The 22,450-nt window shown below is 49.0% G+C and overlaps 1 protein-coding gene and 1 long non-coding RNA gene across 5 annotated transcripts in view; one reads left to right on the forward strand and one right to left on the reverse strand.

The window, feature by feature from the left end:
• The window catches only part of LIMK2 (LIM domain kinase 2), a 54,938-nt gene that overhangs the window by 18,256 nt on the left and 14,232 nt on the right, over nucleotides 1–22,450 (reverse strand). The window contains exon 1 of one of the 4 annotated variants that reach the window (XM_008542183.2): nucleotides 6,801–7,322. The exons of 2 other annotated variants lie outside the window; for them this stretch is intronic. In XM_008542183.2, coding sequence (XP_008540405.1) covers nucleotides 6,801–6,853 — 53 coding nt within the window. In that variant the 5' untranslated portion in view covers nucleotides 6,854–7,322. Of the gene's footprint in view, nucleotides 1–6,800; nucleotides 7,323–22,450 lie in introns of those variants that run through there. One more of the 4 variants, XM_008542182.2, reaches the window with a different exon arrangement.
• Nucleotides 10,876–20,940, forward strand: LOC139084683 (uncharacterized). The gene is made up of 3 exons (XR_011542249.1): nucleotides 10,876–11,281; nucleotides 16,637–16,839; nucleotides 18,380–20,940. It is a non-coding gene; the product is annotated as an uncharacterized lncRNA (long non-coding RNA).

Consider the following 22,450-nt stretch of genomic DNA (forward strand, 5'->3'; position numbering starts at 1 on the left):
TAAATGTTAAGTGCTATTAAAGATGATGATGATAATGGTATTGGCCATTACTCACATTATTGGCCACTGTCACTAGCTTGATAGCTTTGGACAACTTCTCTCAATAGCTTTTCCTCACTGACAAATGTGACTAATAGCATCCTACTACAAAGAGCCACTGTGAAGACTAAATAAGTTAATGTATGAGGAAAGCCTTTTGCAACCTGTGAAGGGCAAGGTAATTATTATAGTTTGCTTGTATTAAGTGTATTATTATAACTTGCTAGACACGGCTGATATAAAAGATAGATACATAAGATTCCCTACTCCACTTTCCAAGAGCTTATAATGAGTTGGGGAAGAGAAAGTCTAAACAAAACTTAACAATGCAAGCTGAGGCCACAATGGGTGCTACTACTTCTGGGCACTGCGGGAGGCAGGGGAGGGAGACGGGAATGAAGTGAAGCAGCTGTGGAAAGCAGCTGAGCTAGGGAGGTCTGGAGAAGCAGGTGAACCCCTCTCTCTGGAGTGCCCAATTCCCCATGGATGCTTAACAGACTGATGGCTTCTGCCATGAGCCATTCCCATCCTACAGCATTTCCTACTTGTCCTGTGCATGCTGAACTTTAGGCTCTTGAGAGCTGGGTAGAGCACGAAGACTGTGAAGTGCCTGAGGCGGCACAGTGAGAACCATGAATTACAGGGGGTGGAGGGGAAGATCCCATTTTGGGCAAGCAGCCCCAACTCCTCTCAACGTAAAAGACATGCTGGATGAGCTCTGAATTGGGAAGAGAGAGACCCGGGGTTCAAGTTCGTGGGAGCTACGTGCCCTTTCCCTCTCTAGGTTCAGTTTCCCCACCTGTAAAATGAGGGGATTATACTATACACCAGAACCCCTCAATTCTGTGCATATCTTTGTTTTTCCCTGGATGATCCAAGGTTCATAGCTTAGCACCACCACTACCACCTAAGTGATCTTGAGCCAGCTACTTCACGTCTCCTCTGTGAAACGGCAACATCACCACCTGCCTTCGGGGTAGCAGTGAGGACTAAGTGCAGTTCTGAATGTCTGGAAGGTGCCTAGCAGAGGGCCAGCACTAGGAGCAGGGGCTTCCTTCTCGCCTCTCACCTTCTCACTTAAAGCTCCTGGGTACCTGTGTTTCTCCTTCACTAGACTGTGAGCTCCCTGAAGACAGGAACAGTGTCCCATTTACTCTCGGGAGACTCAGCACCTAGCAAAGGGCAAGGTGGAGTAAGCCCTTAGCAAATGTTTCCAAACTGAAAATGGTGGGAGCGGCAAGAACCAGCAGTCCAGGTGGAAGCACAAGGGTTCCATGGCTCAAGGTCACTAGGTCCTGCCCTTCTGTCTGCCATGGAGAAAAGTTGGTACAGACGTCTTTGTACCCAACTGCAGGCCTGGGCCCTGTTACACCCTCACAATGGTATGTGTGCCGCAGGGCACAAGAGCACCAGAACACGTCCTCCTTTCCATTGCCAATATCCTGCTTTTGTTTGCTGTGAGTAGCCTAGCTAGGCCCAGGAGAGGGGGCAGGGAGAAAAGCGAGTGCAGGCCTGCAGGAGAGCCACGCCAGCCTCCTGGGAAGACACCTGGCTTGAGAGCGACATTACCAATGCACATATCTGTGGAAGGAATGCCTCTGAAGGGCATGGCCAGCTACACTGCCAAAGTCGGCTGCCACAGGTGTCTCTGAAGAGCAGGAAGGTGAACAACTGATAGGAAAACTGGCGGGGGTCCCCAAGCTGTTTTGTCATAGAACACAAATGGTTCTTACGCCACTGGAGAAGTTGCATGGCAGAGTCCTAGTTTAGATATTAATAACAGCTACTGTTACCTGTTACTTGAATGCCAACCATCTTCTGGGCACGAGGTGCCTCGCATCTGCGATCTCTAATCCTGACCACACCCTGCAACGTGACAGGATGATCTCTATTTTATAGACTAGAAGACTGAAAAGCAGAGTCAAATCCCTTCTGCAAAGTTGCTAAATACATACATGATGGAGCTGGAATCCCAACCTATGAGTACTTGGCTATGAAGCCATTTCCACTGTCCATCGCCCGAGTGATGCAACACATCTACTAAGCTGGGCCTCGGGATTCGCATTTGTGAGAATAAGGAGGCTGGAGCCCCAAGAGCTCAAGTCCCCAGGAGAGTTAACACTCCGTGAGGCTTCTCCTTGGCATAATGATTGGCATAATCAAGTTATCTTCTCCTTCATTTAATCCACAGCGTTCTACTCCCCAGCAGTCTCTGCCCTTTTAAGAAAAGAATCCGAAACCACCTCTGGAAATGTAAAGTGCTACTCAAAAAAAAAAAAAAAAAAATCCCACCTCAGATTCTCAGAGGCCATGGCCACAATATGTTCTTTCCAAGCCAAGGCTTTTTTCCAGCTTTCAATTTTTGGAAGTTTCCAATGAAAGTGAGAATCTGCCCTGGCTGCAGGCTCAAGGGCACCCAGCTTGGAGGTGGTGGAGCCTCAAACCCAGGGCTGCAGCATCAGTCACCACACTCTTCTGAGCAGCCAGAGATCACTGAGAGGCCCACATACATTGAAGGCAACCTCCAACACTCATCTTCCAAAGCACTCCAGAGGGCTTGGGTAGCTACAAAGTGAACGGAACCCTGGCATTTAGTTCAGTGGGCAGCTCAGAGCCAAACAGACTTTTTGAGTCAGCAGGGAACAGAGGTTTAAAAAAAGATAATCAGTTGAGATTCTCACAAATAACTCTTTTAAGACCCAGATCCATACTCCTTCTTTGCCATTTAATATCTGCATCACCTAAAGCCAGCTACTTCATGGCTGTGAGCCTCAGTTTCCTCATTTGTATACTGGTGATGATAAAATCTCATGGGGTTTTTGAGAATTACATATGTACAAAGGCCTAGCATGATGCTTGGCTCACAGCAGGTGCCCAGTAAGTATTCATTTCTCTCCCTTTCCTCTTCAGTTTGAGGACACCAAGGGTGAAAGGAGACAGACCCCTTTCCCTCCTATGACCAAGCAATATGGATCTGCTTATCAGTGCAGAACCAAATTTCTGTGAGGAGAGAAGGTCCTAAAATGAATTATTTATCTAATCAATTAGAAATCAACTGATTACAATCAATCTCTATCAATTAGGAAATAGTTACTGTGCATCTAGGATGTGTAAGACCAAACAGGCAAGGCGCTTGCTGTTGGAGAGGAGCCAAGTGAGACAAGATAGAGGTGCAGCCCTCACTCACACGCAAATTCTTCAAACCAAATGTTTATAGGTAAATTTTCAACCTTAATGTTACGGGAACCAAAGAGTCACTATTAATAGTAGATTTACACATGTTAAACAAGCCCTCCCACATCCTAGTAAAGGCCTAGTTGGATGCTCATCGTTAGCCTTTTTTTTTTTTTTTTTACAAGATTGGCACCTGAGCTAAGAACTGTTGCGAATCTTTTTTTCTTTCTGCTTTTTCTCCCCAAATCCCCCCAATACATAGTTGTATATTTTAGATATGGGTCCTTCTAGTTGTGGCACGTGGGACCCACCTCAGCATGGCCTGATGAGCGGTGCCATGTCTGTGCCCTGGATCCTAACCGGCGAAACTCTGGGCCGCAGAAGCAGAGTGCGTGAACTTAACCACTTGGCCAGGGGGCCGGCCCCTCATCGTTAGCCTTCCACATGAGCAGACAGACAGCTGGGGCGAAGATTCTTCCAGCCCCTTGCCTGTGAGCTTTGACTGGGCTGAACGGGAGGATGGGCAAGCTTCTCTGCCTCAGCCTGAGAGTGCCATGACTGGGGATGCCAACTCTCCTCTAGGGCCCAGAAGGCAAATATAACAGGGGCCTACAGACTCTGGTCCATCAGAGTCCAGTTTGCTATCACCACAGATCCCTTTACTACTCCTCCTTCCTGCAGACCCTGTAGATTGAAACAGGCTATCAATTAAGCTGTAATTATTATGGAATATGTTGTTATCCTGTTTAAAAAAATTAACCAAACATATAACAAGCCTCTGATCAGCAAGAAATAAGTGTTACCAGAGTGCGTTGATTCAGTTCCAACCAAAAGCCAGGAAGCCTGTAGTTTCAAGTAATTTGTGCAGTCATACTGCAGTTAAGGGTAGAAGCTCTGTTATTTGGAAAAAATGGAAAAGAGCTGTGTGTCTCTGAGGAGCGACAGGAGTTGAGGAGTTGGGAACCATTCACCTGATCCAAGTCCTTCATTTTTCAGATGAGGAGAAAAAGAGTCCCAGAGGACTTGAGGCAGCTGCCAAATGTTACTGCTGAGCCAGGCAGGGTTAAGAATAATTTTTCCCTTTAAACATGGGTTGCTTTAGAATACAAAGATGCACTTGTTTTCTTCAAGAGACAATGTGTAAACCAAACCCATTAAATCAATGTTGGACGTTAAGGGAAATTCTATAAAAATAAAAATTTAATTTACCTCTTTTATAAATTCCAATTTGAAGTGTTTTCTTACTTGGGAGCACTCCTGTAATTGCATCTCACCCCTCACACTAGTGGCACTGGCAGAGGAAGACAGTGCACTCTGCTGAGCATGGCCTGTCAGGCAGGGGTGTACAGGGCACAAAAATTACATTCTTCATTCCCGCTCCCTCTTCCCTCCCTTGCGTGCTGTCACGCCTGATCATGTCCCCGTGGAATCTGGTTGCGTCACTTTCTTGCAACCACAGCCCCAGAAGTCCTGCGGACTCTGTACTCCCCCAGAGGCGTGAGGTCAAGGACTTAATTTGTTCTACAGAATTTGGCAAAGGTCTTATTCAGGAGCCCAGGAAGTCCAGCCCCTCTGCTCTGTAGAAGAAACTAAGGCCCAGGAAGGGGACAGGCACCTGGTCAGAGAGCAGCCCTGGAAGATGCCCTGTAATAAAGGAGGGGGCTAATCGTATAAGCAGCTTTCTGACCAAGCAGTGACAGTGATGACTGATTAGACTGATACCTGGGAGAGCAGAGGGTCTGGGTGGTCCCTCCTGTGGGGCACAGAGCCCAGTGTGCTGGCTATCTCTTCAGAAGTGGTTTCAGGAATGTGGCCTCCCATTTGGGGGAGGGTCTATAGTGACTCAGTCAGTCAGTACCCCTCTGACTTCAGCTGGGCAAACAGAGCTGGTGATGGGGAGGGGTTGTCAGGGTCCCCCGAGGGGCTGGGGCAGAACAAGACAAAGGACAGGCAGCTCTGGGCAGCAATGGTGGCCAAGCCCTCAAAAGTCCAGGCTGAGAGTTCATTATCAGCTCTGCTTCTTGAGAAATTGTATCCTGCTCCCAAAGATTAAAAGGGGCACAGCATGCCTGACTCCTAAGGGAATAACCCCTCCCCCAAGATGCCTTTCCAGGATTAAGAGTAAGAGGGATTAATGAGGCTCTGGCCTAAACTGGTGGCTACTTCAAACACTTGGCATCTTGACTCCACGTGGTAAAACCTGCCTCCTAAACTCAAGATCAATTTCCGAAGGCTCTTCAGAAAAGAATCTCTGCCATCCCTTCGACATGCCAGGCAAACTATGGGGGCCCTTTTTCTGCTCTCTCTCTGCTAGGAGAGGAAAGCAAACCTGAGAACACCCCTGGGGGAGGTGCGGGCAGAGGGAGGTTCAGCTTCCTGAAGGATGAGAAACTGGGAAGACGGAAAAGCCTGGCCACAGTGACCCCACATGAGAACTGTTGCCTCATCTGTAAAGTGGGTACACGTAATATCTTCAGGCTGTTGACAGATCAAAGGATAAAGTGCCTAGCAGGATGCCTGGTAGTGTCAGCACTGAGGACCAGTTCCCTTCGCCCTCCTCCAAATCCAGAGGCTTCCCACCACTCTACCAGGGTCCAGTAATTCCGTGAAACCACATAGTGTTCTGCTTTTCTGCCCAGGGCACAGCCACTTGACTAGTATCCCAGCAGCGAGGTTTGGGCATGGGGTTGGGTTGGGAAAGCCAGAAGGGAGAAGTTGACTGGGACCACTGGTGAGGGGGAGGCAGCCCTTGGAACAGGCTGCTCCCAAAGAATGAAAACAAGCCCCACCCCAGCCAGGAATGGCTCCATTCAGAAGGGACCCTGAGGGCTAGAAACCCCCTGGGGAGTTTCTGTTGGAGATGGGGCGGGGCAGAGAGCAAAGAAAGGCAGGTCAGAGGTAGAAAGTTTCCACATCTCTCTGAGAAGGCCCACAGAAAAGAGGCCCCCCTGGCTGCTTGGGGGCTGGAACACTCCAAAGGAATTGCCCCGGTCTCAGCAGCACTTGCCCAGGCCTTTCCCTAGCAACTGTACTCACCTGGGAGCTCAGAAGCCTTACGTGCTTGCCATTAAGAGAACAAACGTTTACAGAGCACCTACTGTGTACTACCAGGTTGCCCACACCCAGACCTTGCCAGCTTCCACGCTGTTTGGCAAAACCTGCCCATCCTGCTTGTTGGGGCAAATTCCTGGGCAGGCGGCACAGCCTGCAGGTAAGACATGTGAGAGCTAGAAGAACAGCACCCTATTTGTGCTCTTCCCCCCGGAAGCAGTAAGACCAAGAGTAGGCAGCGTCAGCGGCATCTTTTGGAGGCTCTTCCAGGTGTGCCTGGGAAGGAAGGAGAGCCAGAGTTCCCCAGGAGCTTCCTTCTGGGCATATCCCTCACCTCACCATTACCAGAACATGGTAGGGAACCCTCGCCAGGCCAGTTCTGCTTGGGAACAGATTCTCCTGGCTTCTGCTTGACAGAACTGATGGCCAAAGGACAAATGAAATCTGAGAAGCCGATTCAGGGAGGCCTCTGCCCTCCCCTCAGGACCAGGGGCCAGAAGAGGAGATGGGGAGGGGGGACTCAGAGCCCAACTCACCGAAAGGGGTCTCTGGAGGTGAAGTAAGCCGGGACGGACAAGTAACTCCCCATCTTCTTCCCACACCAGATAAACAAGCTCAGCTGCAAACCCGTCTGGGAGTGCCTCAGGCTGGCTGCAGACGGCCACCATGACAGGCCCAAGGCTCTCGGCACCTCTGGCTGCGGGCCGGCTGCCCAGCGCTCACCTCTCCCTCTGGAGCAGCCGGAGGGGCATGAGGATTCCGGGCCACTTGCCCCCTGGCAGATTCCCGCAGGGGCTCATGGCTGGAATGGCTCCTCCCCAGTTCTCGGAAGCTCCGGCGGCCCCTCGGGACTCCGGGAGAACCACCTCTCTGCGGAGGCTACACACACACAGGCATTCTTGGGCAGGGACCGGTGACTAGCTAAGAAAGAAGCGCTGCTGTCAAGTTAGCCTTCTTCTCCAGTCCCACCCCTGATGAGGGAGGGAGGGAGGAAGAGGAGGGGCTCCTCGCGGAACCGAGGTGTGTGGTTGGAGCAGCTATTAGGAAACAGACCTTGCAGGCAAGGGGTGGAGCTGGGCTGGAGGGAGGCTCCAGGCAGGCGCCGCAGACAATAACCAGGACTGGCTGAGCGTCCATCCCTGAGCTCAGGGAAGGGCTGGGCAGGAGAGAGGCTGAGCTTATCTGCCCCCAAGTGTCCCCAGCCTGAGGAGCTGCGTAAAGGACAGTAACTCATCTTGGAGGTGAAGGAAAGCACAGGATACCAGCTCTGGGCCAAGCCATGCCCCCAGAAAGCGGTGGTGTGTGTGTGTGTGTGGGGGGGGGGTGGTTTGGTGTCTCTCTGGAAGGAGAGGCAGGTCCAGAGAGTCGCCTTCTGGGCTCTCTACTTGGTCCTGGTGCTAGAGTCCCCATTCGTCCCTCCCCTGGCCTGGCCCAGGGACAGCCCCAAGAGCTGGCCAATGGGGGCTGCTACTCCACTTCTGGGCAGAGCTGTGCTGCGGATGAGGAAACAAGGCCCAGTATTAACTGACACCTGATGTTTCTCCCTGTGGCAAGCACTGTGTAGGCACCCTTTTATTTCCCTGCCGAGATGGGAATTATCTCCACTTTAAAAACAAGGAAAGTGAGGTAGAGAGTGATCAGGTAACTCACCCAAGGCCAAAAAACTAGTTAGTGACAGGGCTGCGATTTTAATGACGGCCCATGTTGACTTAGAGCTGGGGCTCTCAGCCCCTTAGCTTCACTGGGCCTCTTCAAAGGGAGACACCTCCCTCAAAGCCCTTCTGCAGGTAGGAGAGAGCACAGGGACTGGAGCGCAAGTCACCCGTCCCTCTCTGTCATCCATCTGCCTCAGTGGGCAATGGTACTTATTCTGCTGTGTTCATGGTAACCAGGCTTCTCAAACTGAAAAACGGGGCATGATGGACAAGGCCCAGCGTGCCTGTGGGGATGATGGGCCTAGGTATCTGGAGTGGGGGCCTGCCTGAAGAGCCCCAGCTGTGCGGATGGCCAAACCAGAGCCCAGCACTGGGAAAGCCCCTTATCCCCCATGAAAAGGGGAAAAGCAAGGCTGCTGGAGAAGACTGGGGCGTGTCCAGACCTAACTGTTGGACTCAGGGGAGTGACACCAGCTGTCTCCCACCAGGCACATACTCCTCTCCACTGCAAAGAGCCACAAGTCACCCTGCAACTGCTGTCTCTCATTGCGAACTGTGACAGCAAAGTCTGTGGTGAAGGTGGTGGCTGGGTTAAAAGGGAGCCTTTTCTCATTCCGCTGCTTCTTGGGCACAGGGACAACAACGAATGTGCTGAGAGATTGGGTTTGCATCCTGTTATAAGCTACCATTTATTGAGCAGTGAATATGTTTCAGGCCTGTGTTATTAAGTGCTCTGCATCTGTTATTTACTATACCTTTTTTTTTTTTGAGGAAGATTAGCTCTGTGCTAACATCTGCTGCCAATCCTCCTCTTTTTGCTGAGGAAGACTGGCCCTGAGCTAACATCCATGCCCATCTTCTTCTACTTTATATGTGGGACGCCTGCCACAGCATGACTTGCCAAGCAGTGCCATGCCCGCACCGAGGATCTGAACCAGCAAACCCCAGGCTGCCGAAGCGGAATGTGCGTACTTAACCGCTGCGCCACCAGGCTGGCCCCTCTTATCTACTATACTTAAATTGCCAATGTATGAGGTAGATGTTATCATCCCCATTTAACACATGAGAAAACTGAGGTTCTGAAGGGTTATGTCACTAGCCTGAAGACACAGCTGGTAAGTGGCAGAGATGAGTTCTAAACCGAGTATGATTCTAGAGCAGGAGTCAGGACACTTTTCCTGTAAAGGGCCAGAAAGCAAATATTTTAGGCTTTGCAGCCATTCAGACTTTGTCATAGCTATCAACTCTGTCACTGCAGTGCGAAAGAGGCTATATATAAAAAGTAAACAAATGGACATGGCTGTGTTCCAATGAAACTTTATTTACGGACACAGAAATTTGAATTTCATGTCCCACGAAATATTCTTTTGCTTCCCCCCACAACCATTTAAAAATGTAAAAATCACACAGACTGTACAAAAACAGACAGTGTGGGCTACAGTTTGCCAACTCTGCTCTAGAGCAATGCATTCAAACACTCTGTTTACTGCCTCTAATAGTGAAGACCAGCTTTTGGCATTTGGGCAGAACTCAGCCATGTCTATCTACTGCCACAGAGACACCACACTCCAGCCCCAGAGGCAGCCAGTGGGGAGCGGGCACTGGACGAGCGCTCCCCCCACACCAAGCACTGCTCACAGCACTTACGTGTATGAATAAATTTTAACCCACACTGTCAGTAGTGCTGTGATTTCTACCTTTTCACAGAGGAAGAAATCAAGGTACAGAGAGGTTAAATCACTTGCCTGAGGTCACCCAGCTGCATGAGAGAGAAGTGAAGCCAAGATTCGAACCCAGGCTGCCTATTAATGAGCTCTACCATTGCTATGCTGGAGCCCAGCCTGGGCCCAGAGCCAGACTGTCTGGGTTTGAATGCGACAATGCACTGCACGTAAGCCCTTGGCACAGAGTCTGGAACACATTAAGGGCTGATAAATGTTAGCTGCTAATATCATTAAGACTATTGTTACTACCACTAAGGGCTAGCTATGTGGCCTTCAGCAAGTCGCTGCCTCTGTCTGGGCCTTGGTTAGGTCTCTAAACAGCTTCCAGCTTCAACATTTTGCAGCCCATGAGGTTGCAGAGGACTCCTTGTTTTCCTTGGATCTCAAGTTGAGTTTAAACCCCTTGAGCTGGCCCTGAGATCAGGATCCTAGCCTGGGGGCCACACAAGAGCCACAGAAGAGGTGGGGCAGGGTGTGAGGGGGGAATGACACACGGGATACTGAAAGGCCTGCCCAGCTGGAGAGTGGGAGCTCTCTTTCTCCCAGCGACAGAGCCAACTATTTCTCACCAAAAATCTATTATGTTCCCCTGTAACTCGATCAGGCAAGAAGGGGGCCCCAAGTTAAGTCTGGAACTAGCAAATTATCTTCTAATTGCACCCTCTGATTTCCATCTGATGAACAGAGTGCGGGTGGAAGAAAATGCAAGCCACAAAGAGACTGGGGCCAGGGAGCCCGTGAGCATAACTCCTCCTGACATTTCACACAGCTCCGCCGTTCCAGCGGCGGCGGGTGCAGTGAGTCGGTGTCTAGGAATGCGAGCAGGAGGCTGCAGGCATTCTCCATTCCCCCCACTCCCCTTCAAAAGGACTCAGTGGGTGGGTGGGTTGGTGTGCGGGGAACTAGTAAGAGGACTTCTCAATGCCACGAAAACTGCCTCCTCCTGGCAGAGGGGCAGCCGTCTCCCCATGTCCTGAGCTGAAGTGGACGCCCCTCCTCGGTGGAATCCACTTGACCCTCATAAATCCAGACTTCAGGAGGAACCACTGAAGGATTGATCACCAGATGCGATAAGCCGCTGGCCGCTCAGACCCAAGCGCGTGGTTCCTCAGGGCCAACTTCAAAGGGCCCAAACCACCCAGAACTGGGAGGTGAAAGGTCACACTGGAGGATATACTTCCCCCGCCCGCCCTTGGATACTGCTCTTCTAGGTCCCCAGAACAGCTGGCAGAGGGTTCAGCAGTTACAGCTGCCAGAGGCAATTGCAGGGATCTTTGGGCTGGCAGTTACGGACAGGATAAAATGGCAGGAGAAGTGCTAATCTCCTGCACATTTCACAAGTTGGAAACCTGGCGGGGAGCCGAGCAAACCGACTCCTCGGAACCAGATGAGCCACAGGGCTTCAAGGCGTCTGTGAGAGGCTAGGGACAACAGCCTTCAAGGTCAGCAGGCCCAAGTGAGAGGCCTGGGGAGGAGCGGTGAAGGACTGAATCACCCACCCTCTCCTCGAGAGAAGGCGCTGGTCAGACAAACTGAAGTCTAAGGAACTGTGTTCGTGTGGGGCCCTCTACGGGACGGGAGGACTCCAAACACAAAAGGAAACTTCAGGGGACTCTGCAGCTTCTGAAACCTTGAAAGGTGAGCACTGCCATCCCCATTTCCTGATCAGTTCTCCTGCCTCTGCTGCTGTTCTCTTCCAACTCGCTTTCCACACATCTACAGCAATCACCTTTCTTTTTTCCTTTTTTTTGAGGAAGATTAAGCCCTGAGCTAACATCTGCTGCCAATCCTCCTCTTTTTGCTGAGGAAGACTGGCGCTGAGCTAACATCTGTGCCCATCTTCCTCTATTTTATACGTTGGACGCCTACCACAGCATGGCTTGCCACGCAGGGCCATGTCCGCACCTGGGATCCGAACCAGCGAACCCCGGGCCGCCAAAGCAGAACATGCGCACTTAACCACTGCACCACCGGGCGGGCCTCCAATCATCTTTCTAAAACAGCAGTCCTAGGGCCAGCCCCGCAGCAGAGTGGTTAAGTTCACACGCTCTGCTTTGGCAGCCCAGGGTTTCGCCAGTTCGAATCCTGGGCGTGGACATGGCACCGCTCATCAGGCCATGCTGAGGCGCGGCGCGTCCCACATGCCACAACTAGAAGGGCCTACAACTAAAAATACACAACTATGTACCAGGGGTGCTTAGGGAGAAAAAGGAAAAATAAAATCTTTAAAAAAATAAAACAGGAGTCCTAGAAATTCCACTATGAGAAACTGTGCCTAGAGAAATACGCCAAGACATGTATCCAGCATCCTAGGAACAGACTACGTGTCCATCAAAAGGGGTGGGCTAAATACTATAAGGCATCCACATAACAGAATACTATGCAGCTCTTAAAAATAATGAGGTAGATCCATGTCCCGAAACAGAAATTGTCCTGGGTAAGGTGTTACATGAAAAGGCCAAGTATCAGAGAAAGTGTACAGTATAATCCCATTGTTTAAAAAGTTGATGTGCATAATCCTTAGAGACCACCTAGAAGACTCCACTACATGGTTATGAGTTTCTCCTTTACAGCAGTGAGACAAGAAGCAGGGATAAAACAGCATCCATGTTCTACCATTTTGATATTGTTTACCTTTTTTCTTACACTTAAGCGCTGCTTTTTATTTTTTTATTTTTTGGTGAGAAAGATTGGCCCCAAGCTAACATCAGTTGCCAATCTTCCTCTTTTTGCTCGAGGAAGATTGGTGCTAAGCTAACATCTGTGCCAATCTTCCTCTATTTTGTATATAGGATGCTATCACAGCATGGCTTGATGAGCGGTGTGTAGGTCCGCATGTCGGGTCTGAACCTGCAAACCCCAGGCCGCTGAAGCAGAGCACACGAATTTAACCACCCACCATGCCACTGGGCAGGCCCCAAGTGCTGCTTTTTAAAATGATAAATGGAGGGGGCCGGCCCGGTGGCGCAGCAGTTAAGTTTGCACGTTCCACTTCTCAGTGGCCCGGAGTTCACCGGTTGGGAACCTGGGTGTGGATATGGCACCGCTTGGCAAGCCATGCTGTGGTACACATCCCACATATAAAGTAGAGGAAGATGGGCATGGATGTTAGCTCAGGGCCAGTCTTCCTCAGCAAAAAGAGGAGGATTGGCAGTAGTTAGCTCAGGGTTAATCTTCCTCAAAATAAATAAATAAATAAATAAATAAAATTTTAAAAAAGAGTCTAAAAAATAAAATGATAAATGGATAACAACAAAAAGAAGTCCCATAAAGCAAAAACCTCCTCACTCTTTTTTCCTAGTGCTCTTGTCCAGAGGCAAATCCACCCTACGTGCACGGCACTCAGGACCGCTGGCGCTGTCTCTTTAGCTTTTCCACCAGGGTCACCACTGTGGCCCCCTCCTGCCCCACTCCGCTTCCTGGCCTGGCCATGCAGGCTCTCCCCAGCAGTCCCCAAGCCTTTGCTCTCTTAGCTCCTCTGCAGCCTCCTACATCTCCAGCTGGTGGCTGTCGTCTCCTTTTTCCAGGCCCAACTCCAACAGAGCACTCAATCTTCTCTGGAAAGGATTTCCTTGACAGGTCCCCAAGCACATCACCACAGGAAGCGCTCTGAGCCTGTATCTGTCTACCTCCAATCAAACTACACGGAGCCCACACCAAGCCCACAGCTAGCAATTCAGTTTCCAAAGGGCTTTTATGCTCATCATCTAGTTTAGTCCCTGCAACAACCCTGCGAGGAGCACCTCCAGCACAGACAGGGCAAGGGAGGCCCGGAGACGGCAGGTAATTCATCCAAGGTACTGCTGGGAAGGGCAGCGCTGAGAGGAAAAGCCGGGTTTGCTGACCTCAAACCCCACGCCCTTTCCTCACCACGAGCCTTAGCAAGGTGTTCAGGAATCCCGCCTCTCCAACACAGGGCCCAAAACTGCGGCGTACGTTGAACTCCGGCGTCTGATTTTTCTAGATTTCCTGCCCACATTCCTGCTGTCAGGATATCATGAAAGAGGTTACCAAATGCCTTGTGGAAATCAAGAGAGGGTCTCATGACTGGCAATCCAGTGAAAACACAAAGTCAAGTCTAAGTCACAACTAATTCACTCCTGCCGAATCCTAGCGATCAGCTCCTTTTCTAAGTGCGCAGTGTCCACCTATTCCATCTTCTACAAAATTCCACAGAATTCCATCAGAATTTGTCCACAAAATTCCCTCAAGAGTTCTGTGAAGGAGTCAAGTCAAAAAGACTATGAATTTACTTTTTCCAGGATCTCTTTTTCTTCCTTTTTGAAAACTCAGCCAGTTAGCCATCTCCATTTTCATTTCACTAAGAGATCCCCAGTGCCGGGTATATGGTAGGTATGGAACAAATAATCATTATACTTGGGGTGTTGCCCCCATTCTCTACGGTTTCTCAAAAGTTACTAACAGTGGTTCTGTTACTGTGCTAGAAAGGTTTTTTTCTTTTTCTTTAGTTGGGAAACACATTTTTCTGGTCTGAAAATCTAAATGCATTTCATGTGACTGGGCACCCTCATACATCTTGGGCTTCCTGTCCTCCCTTCCTAATTTCAAGTTCATGAGCTGTACAGTAAGGAACTGGACTAAATCCTTACGCTTCTATCTTGATTTCCACAATAGTCGATTAAGGTGGATACCAAGGATTGTCTTTTACCTGGTGTTTGTTAACATGACACCAGGAAACAGAGGTCGTGGACACTTAGCTCTCACTCTGCAAAACACTGACCGAGTTCCACAAGCCAGGTGCTGAGGTGGGCTTGCTCTCGTTTGCTCTCATTGAATTCTCATAACTCCGTGAGGTGGGGCTGTCATCTCCTTACGGATGAGGAACTGAAGCTCACAGAGAAGGCTGTAGTCCAAAGTCACAGGTCTAGGAATTGGCAGAGCTGGGGTTTAAGCCAAGTCTTTGGATTCCAGGTCTGAGACACTAAAGTTGCCTCAACTAACTCCTTTACACTTGCTATTTGATTTATGGGGGTGCTTCTGAAAGCGCGGTTGAAAGAGCAGCAGCATCGGACTTCTCCAGGCAGAAAATGAAGATGTCTGGCCCTACCCCAGGCCTACATACGAAGAATCGCTGAGACGGGGCCCCATAATCTGCATTCTTCAATAAGCCCCCATGTTTCTGATGCACACTGAAGGCTGCAACCACTGCTTCACGCTTTCCTACATGCGCGTCCACTAGATTGCATTCTACCCTCACGCTAACCCTGAGAGGCAGGCAGGGCAGATCCCTACTGTTCCCTTGCTACAAATGAGGAAATGACTGTAAGACAGGTTGTTCATCTTCTTATTCTGGATGCAGCTTAATAATAAATGTTTGCCGGTTGATATTTTGTCAAGCCTTGGCTCGCTGGGGACTTTCACCTTCCTGGTACTGTTCTGATTCACTTGTAACCCCACAGTGGCTGCCTCTCTCTTTTCCTCAGTGACGCTGGAGTGGTGCTCAGGGTATGGTGGGAAAAGGTGACTCCAGAATTCAGGGTCATCTCATGAAAAGGCCACCTTGGTAACTGAAACAAGTTAAAAAACCCCACAAAGAACACAAGGGCATAAGCCAATTTCAGAACCAGCTTGTGCTGCTGCCAGCATCAGTGCTACTGAAGGGAGTGGAGCGGAGCAGTCTCTGATCTAATCAGGATCACTACAGGGCAGCCTCAGGAAGGCATGACCAGGAGACGACTGACATGCAGAAGAAAACTACCCTAATTCAAATCTGGCGTGAGGAACTTGGAGGTTTTTCCCTGTAACGGTGAGGAGTGTGGAGAAAGAGAATTTGTTAGCACCCCTCCAGCAGTGCCCAGGGGAGGAGAGACTGGCCCTTGGCGTAAAAAATACAAGGCAAATTAGTACCGTGGGCTGCCGCAAGGCAGAAGGCATGCCATCCCTTGAGGCCTTGGCTTTGATGGTTTTAGACTTTAGAATAACATTTACACACAGAGGTCTTATTCCAGGCCCCTACTTCAAAACAAAAGTGCTTGCCTGGGAGAATACTGCAGAGCAGACATGGTGATGGTGCATTTTGGACACTTACCCAAGAGTCCAAAAAGAAAGGTGGTCATTGGACAAAAATATCATCCATTCAACAAACACTGAATACCAACTCTGTTCCAGGCACTCTGCTAAGCTCTGGGACACAAAGACGAACTATATATGGCTCCAGACTTGGAGAATTTCATACTCCAGAAGTGATGTTAGATGTGTAAACAAATACTGATAAGGCTCTAACTGAGGTACGAGGAGAATAACAGCGAGGGAGAAAATTGTCCTCTGATTGGTAGGGAGGGTGAAGGTGGACTTGGGGAGGCTCCTCCACAGAGGACGGGATGTAGTGGCTGAATCTAACTGGCTGATTGCCAGGCAGACAAGAGCATTCCAGCCTGAAGGAGCAACATGTGCAAATGCTCGGAGGCATAACAGTTACAGTTACTGTAAACGGCAAGGAGGAATACAGTATGGTCCCTAAGCTGCAGTGCAGGACACATGTGAGGAGTGATCAGGGAGGAGGCTGGGACGGTGGAAGAGAGCAGGCGCAGATCACGATCACCAAGCGCCAAGTCGGCCAGGTGAGAGTCACCCATAGGCTGTGAACAGTTATCAGAGGTATTTAAATAAGCAGAGGTTCCCAACGAATAGAATGTAAAGCCTGAAACACCAAAGACAGTGTCAGTCTTTAGTTGCCAGTTTGTCTCCCTGAATGGGCATTTATGCCTCAAGTCTATAGGTGGCTGCATGTACGTCCACGTGGAGTCCCTGGCTAACTAGTGTTCACTAACAGCAGACTATGGCTTCGTCCTCAGGCCACATCTCTACCGAGCTGGTCATTTTAACAGCTGAGATTTGCCTGTATTGGCTGTAAGCAAAGAGGAACGGGGTCACAGCCTCTTGTAGACAGACAATCATCCATTGTTGCTCTGTGATACTAACATTAGAAAATTGAGTGTCTGACATTCAGTGTCAAATGCTTTGTTCACACAGATATTCTTCTTCTGGCTGCGCCGGGGGAAAAAGTGCTCTGGACACCTTAATTAATCTCTGGGTAATGCCAGGAGAAGAGCCCCGGCCTGGCAGAGAAGACCTAAAATTTGAACTGTCTAACAACAAACTTGCCGTGTGATCTGATGGAAGCCATTAAACCTCTCTGGGCTTCAATTTCTTCCTCAGCAGAAGGAAGATGTTGGGTGAGCAAAAAACTCCACACCAGTAGGTCAGTGCTGCAGGGAGCAATGAGGAAGGGGTTGTGGTCAGAGAAAGGTAGGCTGGCTGACCACCCAGACACTGTTCCAAGGCTGGCATCACCTTGGTGAATGATGCTAATTTGGGCCTTGTTTTTGGCCTTTTAGGTCCAGAAACAGGACTTCATAGTACACAGAGAGGTGCAGACATTCTGTGATGATCTATCCTAACAATTTATCAACCCCACTGTCCATTTATGAATTGACACTTGAAATTGGAACACCCACAGCCCCTAAACAGGTGCTACCTCCCGACTCTTCCTGTTATCAAGAGTCCCAGGAAGCTGAATTAGGCATCAGAAGGTTGCTCTGTGAACATGGACTTAAAAAGGGACATAAGCGGCCATGGAGAGAAATTTCATTCTGTCGGTGGTGAGCCGGCCAAACCAGCCCTGCCTACAACAAAGAACGCCCTTCTAGGGACCAAATCCAGACTCAGTATCTTTATCTGGACACACTGCTAGTTTTGCCTCTCTGACTTCTCACTTTCTGTTTCACTGCTGACCACTCATTATTATATTGGTTTTTAAACTAATTTTTTTTTTTAAAAAAGATTGGTACCTGAGCTAACATCTGTTGCGAATCTTCCTTTTTTTTTTTCCTTTTCTTTCTCCCCGAAGTCCCCCAGTACATAGTTGTACATTCTAGCTATAGGCCCTCTGGTTGTGCTATGTGGGACGTCGCCTCAACACGGCCCGATGAGCAGTGCCATGTCTGTGCCCAGCATCTGAATCAGCGGAACCCTGGGTCACGAAAGCGGAGTGCACGAACCTAAGCACTCAGCCACAGGGCTAGCCCCTAAACTAATTTTTAATTGAAAAAAATCATTACTTCTTTAGATATGTAATGATCACCAATTCACATATTACTCAGCCCTGGAAGACATTTGCCTCCTTAGTAGCTAACACAAACGGCTAACACATGAGTGCTCACTCTGCGAGGCCCTGTTCCCACCCAGTGCTGCACATGACTTCACTTGTTTACCCCTCACGATAACACACTGAGGTTGGCAGTAGGTCAGTACCTCCATTTTATAGATGACGAAATGAAGCACAGAAAGGGTAAGTAACTTGTCCAAGGTGCACAGCTAATAAATGGCAGAACTAGGATTTGAACCCAAGCAATCTGGTTCTAGAGTCTGTGGTCTTAACTACCACCTGAGTGTGCTCTCATTACATGTAGATCTAACTAGTTTAACTCATAGAGGACAAACTTTATTTCCACGTTCTTGGGGAACTGCCAACCTATCTACCAATACCCTGCCATAAATTACCCATAAGTAAAAGATACTATGTTAAGTATTCCAATTTTTCCACTCTATACTTAATGGGCATCTTTAGCTAATAGCATCCTTCAAAGATTTCTAAAACTTAAAAACAAATAAATTTAGAAACTTACAATTAAAATTGAGATTTGTCAGATTTCAGGGCAATTCATAATTAGTTTGGGCTGAAATCATTTTTCCCTCTATTGCCTCTCTCTCCAGGGCTTGCTCCTGTCTGGAATTGTGCCTACAGAGAAACGCAGCTCAAGACCTACTGCTGGACAGGAGCACTCCTGGGCCAGCCTCTCTGGCTATTCTGGGGGCAGAATAAGTTTCAACTTCTCACCTCGACATTTGCAGGCAAATTTCCAAAACAACCCAATGTCCGGAACCGATTCCTCCCTGCCGTTTACAGTAAGTGCAGCCACGGTGGCTGCTAAGGGAAGGATGTGGGGAAGGGGCAGGGCAGGGAAAGACCTCGCTTACATCATATCTTTTGGCCACCTCTGGCAATTCATTCAACAAATATCCCTCCCATGCTAAGGATATGTTCAGTGGTGACCCAACAAGGGGCAAAAAGCCCCGTGGTCCCTGACCAAGTTATGCTGACAGACTATTAGAGGTCTCAGGATGCCACTAAGGAGACGATCACATGAATAAACGTGAAATTAAAACCACAAAAAAGCTTCAAAGGAAAGGTCTATGAAAGCATAAAACAGGGGCCATGACCTATTTTATAACTACTTCCCTGAGACATCCAGGTAAGGATCTGGAGGATGAGCAGGAGTTAATTAGGCCAAAAGAGGGCAAGGGGGCATCCCAGGCAGAGGGAATGGGAGGAACAAAGGCCTTGTTAGAAGAAAGGAAGACACACTTTGGACAGTATGAAGAAGGGCAGAGAGGCTGAAGTAGAGAGAGCAGGAGGCTGTGGGGAGAGGCCAGACTACAGGGGGCTCTGTATGCCACGGGGGGCTCTAGGGGCCAAAGTAAGGACTTCAGTCTTTATCCGAGAATACTGGAAAGTAAGTTGTGGAAGTGTGTAAGAATGGAGAGACGACACAGTGTGACGCAGTCAGACTTTTTTAAAGATCACTCACTCTGGCTGCTCTGTGGAGAAGGGATTGCGGGTGCAGAGTGACTATGGACAGTTAGAAGTCCTCTGCAGTCACCCAGGTGAAAGAGGATGGTAGCACGGAACAGGGTGGAGGTGGGGGAAATGGAAAGAAGTGGATGCATTCAAAATATAATCTGGACATAAAACTGATAGGCTTGGGTATAGAGGATGAGAGAGAAGCATCCAAGCGGACTCCCAGGTGCCGGCTTGGGCAGTGCGCGGATGGTGGTGCCATTCAACAGGACAGGTGACAATGGAAGAGGAACCAGTTTTGGGAGGAAGACAAAGTCCAGCTGGGTCTGAGGTGCCTGGAAGACATTCAAATGGACATGTGAAGGTGACGGCAGGACACATTGGTCTAGAGTTCAGTCAGGGGAAAAGTCTGGACTGGAGATACTGATTTCAGGATTGTCCTTGTGTGGAGGACAACAGAAGCCACAGGCGAGGGTAGGACTGCCTAGAGAGAAAACAGAGAACCACATCTGGGAAAAACACCACCATTTCAGAGCTGGATAGAGGAGGATAAGCAAACTGGAATGATGAGAGAAGTGGGGCGAAACGGAGGAGAGTGTGGAATGTCATGGAAGCCAAGGGAAGAGAACATTTCAAGAGCGACAAAGACACTAATAACAAATGCTACCATCTATTAAGTCCTAATTATGGCCAGGCACTGTGCCAAGGGCTTGGAATACATGATACAATTAATCTGCACAACAACCAATTGAACTGGGAACTGTTTCCCCTTTTCTAGTTGATGAAACTGTGGCAAAGAGAAGTTCAGCAGTTGGTTCAAGGTCAGATGTCTGATAAGAGAAGCTGGGATGGAAACTCAAGCAGCCTGACTCCAAACTCTGAGTCGCTTTTCTCTACTACCTCTAGTGCAGTTTAGGAGTTAATATAAAATGAAGACTGAAGAGTGCCCAGTGCACGAACCAACGAGGCTGTCCTCTGGAACATTACGAAGGGAAGCTGTGTCAGGACAGAGACAGCACGGAAGCCCGCTATTAGGAACGCCCTGTGTTATTACCTGTGTTCAGCTGTCTGAGGGAGTCAGTTAGGAGAGCAGGCCAGTACGTAAATCTGTATCCCCAATAGCATCTAATTTGGTGCCTTCAATACAGCAGACGATGCTCCAAATTAAATGTGAATGATTAATAGAAGAAGCACAATGCTGCCACATGCTGCTAATCCTTCACATTATACCGTTCGAATGGTTTCAGAATGCTTTCTTCTCCGTACCTCCTTGCTCCTTACAACTACTCCATGAGGTAAATTACTTTCACCACATTTTATAGATAACAAACTGAGGCTCAAGCGGCAAAGGGACTCGCCCACAGTTACACAGCCAGCCTGGCTCCACTGAGACCTAAATCTAGGTCTTCTGACTTCAAGTCCACTGTTCTTTCCTGGAAGTCCCAGTGGAAAGATGACCCTCCTGGGAGCTAGGGAGACTTGAGTTCAAATGTCAGCTCTGTGTGACCCTGGGCAAGTTCTTCTACCTTTCTGGGTCTTCCTGTTTTATATAAAATGGTGTTGCAGGGGCTGGCCCTGTGGCCTAGTGGTTAAGTTCAGCATGCTCTGCTTTGGTGGCCTGGGTTCACGGTTCGGATCTTGGGTGTGCACCTATACTACTTGTCAGCCATGCTGTGGTGGCAACCAACATATAAAATAGAGGAAGACTGGCACAGATGTTAGCTCACGGTGAATCTTCCTCAAGCAAAAAAAAGAGGAAGATTTGCAACAGACGTTAGCTAAGGCTAATCTTCCTTAGAAAAAAAAAAAAGAAGAAGGAGAAGAAGAAGAGGAAGATGGGGTTGCAGGGTTATTGTGAGGGTTGACTCACATAATCTAAGTGAAACTCCAGATACAATGCTTAATAAATACCAGTCATCCATCCCCTGCCCCACCCCCACCCCTTTCTATCCCTGCCCCAGACTGCAGCTGTGGGGCTTCTGTTATAGCATCTTAGTTGTCTCTTCCCAAAGAACAGAGCAGGATTAAGGCACATGGAAGGTTACATGCTGCTGCTGCTACATACTAGGAGTCCCACCCTGTGTTCATGCTAGAGTCCCTTGTGGGGGCACAGGAAGGCCGAGGTGGTAGCCTGTGCCTCTGTCAGGCAGGTCCCAGCTCCCTGCCCAACAGCCAGCCTTAATGACCCACTGGCCAGCTGTTTCCTTAGAAATAAACTAGACAAATGGCAAATCGGAATCCCAGGCCTGGGTCAATAAATGCAGCAGCAGCGTCAACAGTCCAACAGCAGATGGCAGAGTTGCTCCACTGACTCCCACGCCAGGAGCCGGCAGACCCAGGGGAAATTTAATAGCACTTTTATTGACACTTGAGAGTTCCTCAAGCCTTTGAACCAATACCCTTCAGTGTTATCTGACACCACCTGTGGCACGTAGGGTGAGTGTTTTTACCCTGAAGTTACAGAAGAGGAAACTGAGCCTCAGGGAGGTTAAATGACACGTCCATACCCAGAAATGCAAACAGATTCTTGTAAGCCAGGAGTCAGAACCCCAGCGAACTCTACTTAGTAGCTCTGTGACTAAGCAAATAACCTCCATTTCCCTATTTGTAAAATAGGTAAGACCAGTACGACAATGAGGTTATTGTAAGAATGCAATGAGATAACGCATGTGAGATGCTTAGCACAGTGTGTGGTACAGAGTAGGTACTCAATAAATGGTACCTATTACTGTAATTATGATTCTACCTCACTTGTTTAGAAGGGGGTGTGGGTGAGAAAATGACCATGGCTTTCAGCACCACAGAAATACTCTGTCATCAGTCAGCCCATTACACCACAGTCTCTGGTCGTTACGTCTGTAATTTCTTCACCAGCCTTTCCTGGAGTCAGAAATTTAGCGGAAATGATCTGTTGCCCGCTGAAATGACAAGAGCTTGCTGCATTATCCCTTTTCAAGGGCATAGCCATTAGAAACCACTTCTCAAAAGAGAAAGCTCAAATAGTGTGTGTTCATGGCCCTGAGAAAGGAGGCCCTGAATAGTTCCCAGGAGCCTTAAGAATGGTGGATTTTTTCCCTCTGATGATGCTGTTAGGAGTCAGGTCAAGCAACAGAGTCCCATGTAGGGGCCATAAAGACTAACAGAGGCAGCTTTTCCCTCTGCCCACGAACCCTCCTCTTTGGCCAAACACCTCTGATGAGGTGAAA

Source organism: Equus przewalskii, chromosome 7, assembly GCF_037783145.1.
Source record: "Equus przewalskii isolate Varuska chromosome 7, EquPr2, whole genome shotgun sequence".
Classification (NCBI taxonomy): Eukaryota; Metazoa; Chordata; class Mammalia; order Perissodactyla; family Equidae; genus Equus; species Equus przewalskii.